This window comes from Takifugu flavidus, unplaced genomic scaffold (genome assembly GCF_003711565.1).
Source record: "Takifugu flavidus isolate HTHZ2018 unplaced genomic scaffold, ASM371156v2 ctg665, whole genome shotgun sequence".
NCBI lineage: Eukaryota > Metazoa > Chordata > Actinopteri > Tetraodontiformes > Tetraodontidae > Takifugu > Takifugu flavidus.
This window is the reverse complement of record NW_026622276.1, coordinates 1-11,400: the sequence shown is the minus strand read 5'-3', so window position 1 is coordinate 11,400 and position 11,400 is coordinate 1. Positions and strand designations below refer to the sequence as shown.

Here is an 11,400-nt window from a genome sequence, read left to right as displayed (position 1 = left end):
GAGATTTGAATCTGTTTGGGCCTCAAGGCTCACGGCCTCCGGATCTGGACTGGGACCACCCACCAGAGCTGCCCAGACGCAGCCTGCTGGACAGGATCTTCAGGAGGCATGTGAGTCCACACACACACACACACACACACACACACATAAAGAACGCACCAAATGAAGGAACTCACACTCTGTCTCGCTGTTGCAGCAGCCAGAGGCGTCCATAGCCCACAGCCGTTTGCAGTCTTCCAGCGTGCACTCTGTGGACTCCATGTCCAACTCTGCCCCCTAGTGGAACAGTGACCGAATGGGAGCCACAGAAGAAACCCTGCATCATGCACACACACACACACACACACACACAGAAGAAGCTGCGAGGGCCTTCCAGGCCTGTGATCCAGGCCTCAGCGTTCCACAGAGGTTTTGAATAAAGCAGACTCTGATCTCCTCAGGACGGACGGGCTGAAGACCAGAGGCTCTGACCCCAGGAAGAGCGGTGGAGGCGCTCTCGTTTCCAGCTCGTCGCTCTTCCTGGCGTCTCTGACCACCTTTTCTTTGGGGATATTTCCAGCTAACGTACCTCATAAAACTCCCAAACATTCACAAACCATCACCTCAAGCTCAAATGTGCAGTTTCTTTCCACATACTCAGGCCAAAGATGACATTTCAGGTCCCTGGCGTCGTCATGTTGCTCTCCTGAAGGTTGCTACCCCCAAGAGGTTCTGAGTGCTGGAGCCTGCTGGATCTGAGCCTGCAGACGTCTCCGACAACACACAATCACGTTGTGTTTGGCTGCATGGAAAGGTGTCAGAATGGACATCTCTCTAGCTCCTCCCATCGTTCCCGGACACGTTCCTGGGTTTACGTCGTCCTTTCTCCCTGACCTGAGGTGGAGTCTGAATAAAGAGGCTGTCAGGAACAGAACCGGCTTCCTTCAGTTTGAAGAGATTGTGGCATTTTGTTGTTGGATGCCACTTCCTGTCATTGTTCCGGTCACACTTGTGCTTCATCTTCACCAGAAAACCTTCCATCTTCACCACACGTCCAGGTTCCACCGCAGCTCTAAATGCCTCACGTGTCCGAGGGTTCTTCCTGGTGTTTTGTGTCCTAACGGGGTCTTCAGGGTCATGTAGGTGTATCCTCCTGGAGATGAGGTGCAGGAAGGTGCCTGAGGAGCCAGAAAAGACCAACCAAACGAAGAAGTGACCTTCTTGCAGCAGCACAGCCAAAAGGCCTCGTTGTCCTTAAGAATGTCCTGGTCAGGTCCTGGTCAGGTCCTGGTCAGGTGCTGACAGCTGGTCCGAGCATTCAGTAACATTGGAACCAGCCATTTTCAGACAGAAGTGCCTCCTTTTTAGCATGATCTGAAGCACTTGGTTTCTTCTACAGTCGTCAGATTCACCAAGAACACGATCGAGACCCAACTCGGAAGGGGGGGGGGGGGGCACCTTCATGTAAGGAGTGCATGTGGAAGCCAAAGCTAACCTCTGTCCTTCCAGTCCCAATAAACTCTAGAGCGAGTCGTCTCCTGCCGTTTCCTCCTTATTCCTCCAGCTTCTCCACGACTGTTGTTAATAGCAGAGCAGGAAGTGTGTGTGTGTGTGTGTGTGTGTGTGTGTGTGTGTGTGTGCGCGTGCACTATAATTAGTGGTTAGCACTGTGGCCTTACAGCAAAAAGGTTGGAGCCCCACTTCCACCAGCTTCCAGCTCCCCCCACTGAGGGTCTGCAGGACCTGAATGACTGGTTAGATGAACTTTGGCCGGCTGGTTCGAGCGTCTCCTGAAAGGTTCCTCAGTTGAGCCCCTGACAGGAGCGTGGCTTCAGGACTGTCGGCATTTTGTTCTTTCCTTTATTTCCTCCTCTCCTGACTCATAAGCGATGATCGTCCTGCAGCCTGAGTTCAGCTTTGCAACAGTCAGCAGAGCGAAGGTGAGGAAGAACCAGTGGATGAGAGCTGCTAACGCTTCATCTCCTCATGTCACACATCCTGCAGAACCTCAGTCACTTTCTCATCACCAACTCCAACAACCTGAGTGGAAGAGTGATGAAGCTTCCCGGGGACGAAGGGTCGCAGTTTAAGGCGACCGGGGTTTGTCTCTGACATCCATGAGGCACCATCTGTTTTCCCTCTCCCCCCATCTGATGGCCTGCTCCCCCCGCGGCTCTGCCAGCCGCCCTGGTGGCCCTGGACACGCGTCTGACGTGGAGCTGGCTGAGGCGCTGTTGCCGTTAGATACGTGGGAATTTTTAGATGAAGGTTGTGAAAACATGGAAGTGTTCTGATAAGGTGTCAGGGATTACTGTAGGGACATGTTATTGGGAATAACTCTGCTTTTCTGTTGATTTCATTAAAGCTCTGACTTCATCCCTGACTTTTAAGATCCAAAAGTGATTTAAATGTGTCCCAGAACCACGAGGCCACAGGGGTCCCTCAGGGGTCCCACAGGGATCTCACAGGGATCCCACAGGGGTCCCTCAGGGACGGACCACTTCCAGTTGGCTTTATCCTCCCAATCAAGGCACGATGGACAATTCCACCTGCAATGTCTCCAACCTGTCACCTAATGGGACACCTGCACCTCCGTCGGACCCATTTGCTCTCTCCACACTCACCTCCCAATAGGGTTAGTTGGGGTTAGGGTTTGTTGGGGTTAGGGTTAGTTTGGCTTGGGGTTAGTTAGGTTTGGGGTTAGCTGGGGTTAGGGTTAGTTAGGCTTGGGGTTAGTTGGGGTTAGGGTTTGTTGGGGTTAGGGTTGTTGGGGTTAGGGTTAGTTTGGGTTGGGGTTAGTTAGGTTTGGGGTTAGTTGGGTTTAGGGTTAGTTAGGGTTAGTTAGGTTTGGGGTTAGCTGGGGTTAGGGTTAGTTAGGCTTGGGGTTAGTTAGGGTTAGGGTTAGTTAGGGTTAGGGCCACCTTCTCCACCAGATTGTGGTCAACCACGCTGTGGTAACGTTTGGCTCTCGTTAAATAAACTGACGTTTTTGCTGGTCTGGTTTGCTCAGATCTGCCTACCTCACTTCTGTTCACTCTGTTCCTCTTCGATCAATCCCGGCCCACCTTGTGCACCAGGTCCCTTCAGCCCTGGCCTCCAGAACTAGTTTTTGGATTGTTTTAGTTCTTCCAATAGAACTGGCCTATGAGTCCATGTCTGCCCTTTGGCTCCTGTGTTTTGGTTTTGGCATTGGTCACCTAATCCTAACCCTAACCCTAACCCTCTAATCCTAACCCTATCCCTAACCCTCTAACCCTAACCCTAACCCCCTAACCCTCTATCCTTAAACCCTAACCCTCTAACCCCCTAACCCTCTAACCCAGGGGTGGGCAAACATTTTGATGCGTGGGCCACAATGGGTTCTAACATTTGACAAAGGGGCCGGACCAGGAGCAGATGGATGGATGGAGTGCTTTGGTAACCTCACCTCATTGGAGAAAAAATACACATCTTGGGATATGGAGAAAACATGTGCTTTAATTTCAAATGAAAATGAAGAGAAGCATTACAACAAAATATCTGACTTTGGAATGAGTCTTAAAACACTTAAAATCAAATGAATAAATGTGCCTTTTTAAAAAAAAAAAAAAAACATTTCTATTTAAAGCACTGAAAGTTCTGTTATCCTTCAGGATATCACCATCACTCTCCTCCTGACTGTCTTTTTTCTAGTGGGAAAACACCAGAATTGCAGTGAAAATATAACATTAACAAGGTTTATTCATTTAATTTTTCAAGTTTGGCGGGCCGGATTAAAACGTTTAACGGGCCGCGTGTGGCCCCCGGGCCGTAGTTTGCCCATGCCTGCTCTAACCCTAACCCTCTAACCCTAACCCTCTATCCTTAAACCCTAACCCTCTAACCCTAACCCTAACCCTAACCCCCTAACCCGAAACCCAAAACCCCCTAACCCTCTAACCCGAAACCCTCTAACCCTCTAACCCTAACCCTCTAACCCTAACCCTCTAACCCTAACCCTCTAACCCTCGAACCTAAACCTCTAACCCTAACCCTAACCCTCTAACCCTAACCCTCTAACCCTCCTCTAACCTCTACCTAACCCTCTAACCCCTAACCTAAACCCTAACCCTCTAACCCTAACCCTCTAACCCTAACCCACTCCCACCTGAAGTCAGCTTGCTACTAACTGACTGGAACATGTGGCCAGATGCCCCGTGTCACCGGTTTACCCCAGTGGAAACCATCCTTCCCACTTCTGTGGTGGTTGGTGCTGCCGACTGCAATCTTTTAGAATATTTGGAGTGATAAAGCTGATTGGAATATACACGAGAGTGTAAATAAGAACCTGCCCCCAACACAGCGAACACTCCTAACGTGTGTTTGGACTCCAAGGTTCTGGGTTTGGTTTGGGTGCTTGTTTCCTGGAGTTTTGTGGGGCAAACGGAACAATATTAGGAAGTGCTGATAACAACAGATATCAATCGTAAGCTGGAACAACTGTGTCAAGGCTCTGAGATGGGACACATGACTCAGCGGGACATGTCCAACCTGGTCCTGAGCACTGAACGTTATCTGATACCATGTCTGTGAGAGTGTGAGGCATTCTCGCTGTCTGTCAGTCGACCTTGGTGACAGGGCCACTTCACCGGGCGGGGTGGGGGGGGTTCACCACCGCGGTGATAGCGCCGCAGCCTTGTAGCTCTGCTCTCATATATAGAGGCTGTGAAAAGTCAACAGGCAGAAATCCAGCTCTGACTCGAGCGATTCCAGTGCCCGACGTGCTTTTACCTCCTCCTGCAACCCAAAATGCTGCCTGCAACCTTTAAACTGTGCGCTGGCATCTCGTACCGTCATATGAGGAACATGACAGGTGAGTGAACGTTCACCTTAGCTTGGGCTCTCTGCTGCTCAGCACTTGTGTTGGGCTGAACGGGGCAACAGTTTGGCTCAGAAAGGCCACGGACCGCCTCAGAGGACTTGATGAGTCGCGATGGGACAGCCGAAGACAGTCCTTCAGCCTATCGTTATTTTACGTTGATTATTTCTTCGATTGTTCAGTTTTACGTGTAAACGTTGGGTTTTATGTTGGGTTTTGGGTTGCGTATAAGCTGCCTGGTAATGTTGCACGTCCAGACCTTAGCTAGGCACGGTGCCAGTCCTAACCCTGACCCCTGACCTCTAGCCCAGCACAGCCATGAAATGAGGGCAGGACTGTGTCTACACCATGTGGAACAGCACCGTTAACAGTAAATGATATTGTTTCTGCTGATCCAACCTCTTGTTTGATGCTAAAAACATCATTCTCAGTAGAAACACGGGCTAATATTCCTGTTTGCATGACATCACCCTAATTTCTGGTTAGGGTGATCATGCTTGATGTAACTGAGAGTGAGTTTAGGGATGTTTATCTGGCGGCTCCACCTAATCCAGAATCAACCCAGATGCTAGCGTGTGGCCCTCAACAGAGGTGCCTGGCAGGATGAATGCAGCGTTCCTGTGAGGTGACTCTGGAAGTGTTCCTCTCAGGTTTGAGGAAGAACGCCATGGTGGCCATCCACCAGGAGCTGAACAGGCTGACAGACTCGGGCCACAGCAACTGGATCAGTCATGTGCACAGAAGAAGTTCTCTCCTCGGTGAGTCCTGGGACCATCAGCTCAGGGTGACGGTGGGTGTTTGCAGCTGCTCGACCTGCTTTATTTCAATAGGTTCTATTAAGGAAGAGACGTTCTCCAAGGAAGAGCTGAGCTACGTGAGACAAGGGGAGGAAGCCCTGCAGAGGGCCATCGTCATCCTCAGTGACCAGGAAGGGTGGACTGTTGAGACTGTGGCGGTGAGCACACACACACACACACACACACACACACACAAATGTCTGTTTTGAATATCCAACAACACCGGTTGGCAAATATGCACCTAACTTCATGTTAAATAGTCCTGATTGAAGGAAGAATTTCAGCTGGTCTTGTCCAATGTCCTTCAGGCCAATGGGGACAAGGTCCTGAGTAAGACGATACCTGACATTGGGAAGGTCTTCAAGTTGGAAGTGGTTCTGGAGCAACATCTTCACAGCCTTTATGAAGAACTGGTGGGAAACATGGAGCAAATGGGGGAATGGAACCCTCACGTCAAACAAGTGAAGGTCAGAGGCACGATCACGCAAAAGCCCCCTGTGGTTGACCCATCCTGGGAAATCTACTGTCAAAAACTCCCCAAATTATTGAATGTTCTCGTCTTCTTAACTGCTTCATCCCGAGGAGGGTCGCCAGTTCATCGAAGGGCCTTATACTGTTTGGGCATTTGTTGGTTGGGTGCCTTGCTCAAGGGTAGCACGGCCATGCCCTGAAGGTGTTCTGGCACCGGCCCCACTACCAGATCCTCTTCCATGTTTTCTTGGGGCTGGAACCCTTCTTGGCCCATCAGAAACTGTGATTGTTCTTGAGGGAAAGACTATTGATTGATTGATTAATGGTTTGGTTCAAATCCAAAAGATGGGGTCACCACTTTCCTTTTCCCTGAAAGAAAACTCCTCCACCCACAGATCCTTCAGAGGATTGGTCCAGAGACAATGGTCACCCATGAGATTTCTGCCGACACACCCGGGAACGTGGTGGGAGCGCGAGACTTTGTCAGCGTGCGCTGTGCTAAGCGTCGAGGCTCCACCTGCTTCCTGGCTGGGACGTCCACGCAGCACCCGAAGATGCCCGAGCAGAAGAGCATGATCAGGTAGGCGTGTTCACATCCAACCACAGTTTAACCCCTCTAAAACGGACCAGTAAGGGTTGCACCGGGTATGTTCCAGAGCGGAGAACGGGCCCACCTGTATAGTCATGAAGCCTTGTTCCGAAGACCCAAATAAGACGCAGTTTACCTGGTTGCTCAACGTAGATCTAAAGGTACGAGTTGCACGGCCTCTCCTTCACACAGTTCCTTTATCTGATCATTCTGCTCGTGTGCTGCTGCTGTCCGCAGGGCTGGATCCCCAAAACAATCATAAACAAGGTGCTCTCACAGACCCAGGTGGACTTTGCTCAGCACCTCAGGCAACGAATGGCTAACAGCGTTTCCCTGGAGACGGCTCCCGTCTGCTGAACCAACACTCCAACACTGTGCTCAGCATCCTGCTCGCTATTAACTCATAGAAATCTGTCTGCATTAGAAAATCCAGATGTTTCAAGCGGTTTAAGATGACGGGGATGCTGGTCAGAGAAAGGTCTTGGTTGTCCCCTAGGTTGGTCCACATGATCAGCAAGATCAAAGGGATTCTGTCCTTCTGCTGTCAAGTTGTGCTTTTTGTGGGTGTTTTATTTATTCATACTGATTATCCATCAGGGCAACAAAGTGCTCAAATGTGGCTGATATTTATGTCTTTAACGTGATTTCAATGGGAAAAAACGAAACTGTTGTTGATGTTAAATCCCTCCGTCATATGAAAATAAAGACCTAGTGACAAACCTGCAAAGAGTCATATTCAACTTATTACAAATGTTAGAAAACGGCTACTTTCTGTCAGTGTACATATATACACGCACACGCACACGCACACGCACGAGAGAGAGGAGAGAGAGAGGTGGCAGGTTCCTTGCTCACTCGCCTCAGAGGAATGACGTAATGGAGATGTTCGACACAGGAAACTACAATTCCCAAGATGCACCCGGAAATTACCGTGTCCAGCGGACGGGGGAAGGGAGGCTGAGATTGGAAGGAGAAGCAGTCAGAAACAGGTATTTTTATTTTATATGCACCGTACACGATGAACACACTGGCCAGTGCGTGCGGGTGTGCGCGGTTTTATACGCGTGTACGTTTATATGCGCTCCATTTGAGCGGCTCGTATCCAGTTGTATGGACTAGCCCGCTAGCTTGACAGCTGAGGGGTTTGTGTGTAGCCGAGGTCTCCAGTAGATGATCTCCAGGACTCGGTTCTGGACGGTTCTGCTCGGTTGTGCGTAGGCGCTGCTTGGTTAGCTTCAGGAGAAGCCTGAGCTGCGTGTTTGGGACTCCGGGTCGCTAGCCGACATGTCTGTCGGTGCTTGTTTCCTTCAAACACCGTCAGCAAACGGGCTCATCCCGATGTTAAAGTGGCCATCGGTGCTAAAGGTCCGGCTGACAGCGGTCCGAGGAGCCCCGGGGCCGACCCACGTCGGTGTGTCCTGATGTTCCGCCATTAAGCATCAGTGATGAGAGACATCAAGGCGAAGAGATGAAAGACGGCTCCAGCACGCGCCGCAGAATGAAGGGTGTTGCGAAAGCAAGGCAACGTCCTCGCGCGCCACATTCTTCTGAAGAGGTGCCTGATGGTCCCCCGGGGAATGTTCTGCCAGCCTTTGGTTCGGGCATCTTCTAGATGTCTGTGGTGTTCATGGCAGCAGTGGACACCCAGATACTTGATGTTCTGGGTCACCGTTCTGGATCCGACTCGGGTGTGGGGGTGACATCGAGGCCTTGGTCTTCCCAGAACTGGGAGTTGTGATGAGAACAGACCCAGGGCCCACATGATCCATCAAAGGGTGTGAGGGTCTCGCCTCGCTAGCAGATCCGTCTGGAGGCCAGTCGGACCCACAGACCGTCAGTGCTGTACTGCCAGGCTTCTCCCGTGCTGGTTCTGTTCGCTGCCAGTTGGACTGCACGGTGCCAGGCTGCCAGCACAGACCTCCTCTGTGGCTGTCTGCCCTCATGGAGGCTGGTTCTGATGGACACCAGCTGGAGGGCACTCTGCAGAACGTGGGCAGGGTTCTTCCTCGTGTACCTGCTGCTGGGTTCTGGTGCTCCTGTGGTCCCTGCACCTACTGTGCTGGCCTGTGTTCTGCTGGAGCTGCTGCAGGACCTGCGTCGGTTCTGTGGGCTGCAGATAGCTCGGGTTCCCCCAGTGAGGAGGGGAGATGTCAGCCTAGCCAAGAACCGCCCCAGAGACAGGGAGCTGGACTGGGGCTGGCTGGACAGGTTGGGTTCCTGCTCATGTTCCTGGGACGGTCAGGAACCAGCCTACGTCCAGTCAACCCTCCTTTTATTGGTGTTCCAAACCTTCATGGCAGTGATCATTTGTTCTCCTTCTCCAGGAGACTGCAGCTTTCCGTGAATGTGCCTTCCCGAGTCCTCTCCCGAGGGGTTGGGGCAGGAGTGCTGCAGGTGGAGCTCCTGAACTTCTCCTGACCCTCTCCTCAACCTCTCCTTGGTGGCAGTGGAATGACCTTCTCAAGCCGTGTCATCGTCTGACGGCCTAGAGGAGTGAACACACCCGCCAGGCTGACCCGTGGAGGAGAGCAGCCAGATTCCATGGGTTGTGTGTGTTGACTGGTCACCCCTCCTCCACCTCTAGACTAGCACCTGCTCCAGGATCAGACCCTGGCCCGACTTTGACCCTTAAAAAGAAGAGAAGAAGATAGACGTGTACGCTGGCTCCAGGTGTGCAGTAGAGTAAATCATGGAGGTCCTTCCAGCACCACATTGTGGTCCATGACTGCAGGAGCCTGTGGGGGCCACTACCAGGAGCCTGTGGGGGCCACTACCAGGAGCCTGTGGAGGCCACTACCAGGAGCCTGTGGGGGCCACTACCAGGAGCCTGTGGAGGCCACTACCAGGAGCCTGTGGGGGCCACTACCAGGAGCCTGTGGGGGCCACTACCAGGAGCCGTCTAGCCCACCAACACATGTGCAATGGAAGAAGGCGCTGATGTCACATCTGGCACAGAGGTTTGGTGACTGCACCTTAGATGCTCTCTGTTCTCCTGCCGGACCTTCCCCAACACTGTGTGTGTGTGGTGTGTGTGTGTGTGTGTGTGTGTCTGTGTGTGTGTTTGTGTGTGTGTCTGTGTGTGTGTGTGTGTGTGTGTGTGTGTCTCTGTGTGTGTGTAGGGCTCAACTGAGTTATCCTGTGAATGTAAACCATTAGAGGAAATCACCAATGGACACTCCAACCTGAAGTCTGTGAGTGCCCCCCCCCCCCCCCCCCCCCCCCCCACACCACACACACACACACACACACCACACACACACACACGCCTCAGATCTTCCATTGTAGGCCTTGAGTTGAAGGTGTCCTCTTTGGTTCTTCAGGTGAGGAACGGCCTAGTACCTGGTGGTGCCGGTAGGGACCCGGTGGTGCCGTCAGCCGCCCTCACACCTCTGCCGGTCCGTCCCTCTGGTGCTTCACCTCCACCACAGGTGGAGAGCAGCCGCGGATCTGCTGCGGATCTGTAAAACTCTTGTGTGACTTTCCTCCAGATCTCCACGCTGAAGCAGAACGGTCTTCTGCAGACCCTGTCAGCCGGGGGGGGCCAAGCCAAGCCTGCAGGTAACTCCTGTGGAGTGTCCACAATGTGGTGCTCCTGTGGCAGCTGCTCTAGAACCTGGTGACAGTTCAGTTTTAGCTGGTGGTTTAGTAGCACCTCCAGGACCGTTCCTGGACTCATGGCCCCAGACCACCCGGTGACCTTCCTCATGTCTGTCTACTGCTCTTCGTTAACTCGTGTGACCGGCTTACTGGTCTTGACCCGTTTCCTCTGAACACCTGCTGCATGTGTGAGACACCTGCAGCTTCTGATGTCACCTGAGCAACATTTGCCTGAATCCTTTCAGAAGAAAACCCCGAGTTGGAGAAGGCCCGGCAGGAGTGGGAGGCCCTGGAGAACATCCAACCAGGTCAGCAGTTTCTCCTGACGCCAGCTAAAGGCTGGACTGATCTCAGGTTCTAACAGAGTCCCCTCTGGATCGTGTCCCTCAGCTCTCCCCGAGGACCTGAACCCAACACCAATCATATCTTTCAACGAAGCCTTGCAGTACTTCCAGACCACAGATCTCGGAGACGTGCGGGTAAGAACTGCTGCTGCCCTTCTTAAGTACGAGGACACGGGGAGGACGCAGGGAGGACACAGGGAGGACACAGGGAGACGCAGGTAGGACACAGGGAGGACACAGGGAGACGCAGGTAGAACACAGTGGAGGACACAGGGAAGGCACAGTGGAGGACACTGTGGAGGACACAGGGGGGACACAGTGGGGGGACACAGGGAGGACGCAGGGAGACACAGGTAGGACACAGTGGAAGACACAGTGGAAGACACAGAGGACACAGGGGACACTGGAGGACACAGGGAGGACGCAGGGAGACGCAGGTAGGACACAGTAGAGGACACAGTGGAGGATGCAGGGAGACGCAGGTAGGACACAGTAGAGGACACAGTGGAGGACACAGGGAGACACAGGTAGGACACAGTGGAGGACACAGGTAGGACACAGTGGAGGACACAGGTAGGACACAGTGGAGGACACAGGTAGGACACAGTGGAGGACACAGTGGAAGACACAGGGAGGACGCAGGGAGACACAGAGAGACACAGGAAGGACACAGGGGGGACACAGTGGAGGACACGGGGGACACAGGTAGGACACAGTAGAGGACACAGTAGAGGACACAGTAGAGGACACAGTGGAGGACAGCCAGTCAGAGGGGTTGAGGGTCAC

At 52.6% G+C, this 11,400-nt stretch overlaps 2 protein-coding genes and 1 long non-coding RNA gene across 3 annotated transcripts; all 3 read left to right on the top strand.

The window, feature by feature from the left end:
- On the top strand, nucleotides 1–1,515 carry LOC130521052 (uncharacterized). The gene is made up of 2 exons (XR_008949165.1): nucleotides 1–110; nucleotides 197–1,515. It is a non-coding gene; the product is annotated as an uncharacterized LOC130521052 (long non-coding RNA).
- Nucleotides 1,516–4,586: 3,071 nt separating this feature from the next.
- Nucleotides 4,587–7,400, top strand: LOC130521054 (steroidogenic acute regulatory protein, mitochondrial-like). The gene is made up of 7 exons (XM_057024711.1): nucleotides 4,587–4,810; nucleotides 5,467–5,574; nucleotides 5,647–5,771; nucleotides 5,922–6,080; nucleotides 6,480–6,664; nucleotides 6,741–6,834; nucleotides 6,911–7,400. Exons 1-7 carry the CDS (start codon nucleotides 4,747–4,749, stop codon nucleotides 7,028–7,030), a joined length of 855 nt encoding a protein of 284 aa, XP_056880691.1. The 5' UTR covers nucleotides 4,587–4,746; the 3' UTR covers nucleotides 7,031–7,400.
- A 157-nt stretch (nucleotides 7,401–7,557) lies between these two features.
- LOC130521053 (ELMO domain-containing protein 3-like) lies at nucleotides 7,558–10,851 on the top strand. Its single transcript, XM_057024710.1, has 8 exons — nucleotides 7,558–7,662; nucleotides 8,998–9,343; nucleotides 9,451–9,630; nucleotides 9,793–9,864; nucleotides 9,994–10,068; nucleotides 10,162–10,231; nucleotides 10,516–10,578; nucleotides 10,661–10,851. The coding sequence occupies exons 3-8, from the start codon at nucleotides 9,595–9,597 to the stop codon at nucleotides 10,834–10,836; spliced, it is 492 nt and encodes a 163-aa protein (XP_056880690.1). The 5' UTR covers nucleotides 7,558–7,662; nucleotides 8,998–9,343; nucleotides 9,451–9,594; the 3' UTR covers nucleotides 10,837–10,851.
- The last annotated feature ends 549 nt before the right edge of the window (nucleotides 10,852–11,400 follow it).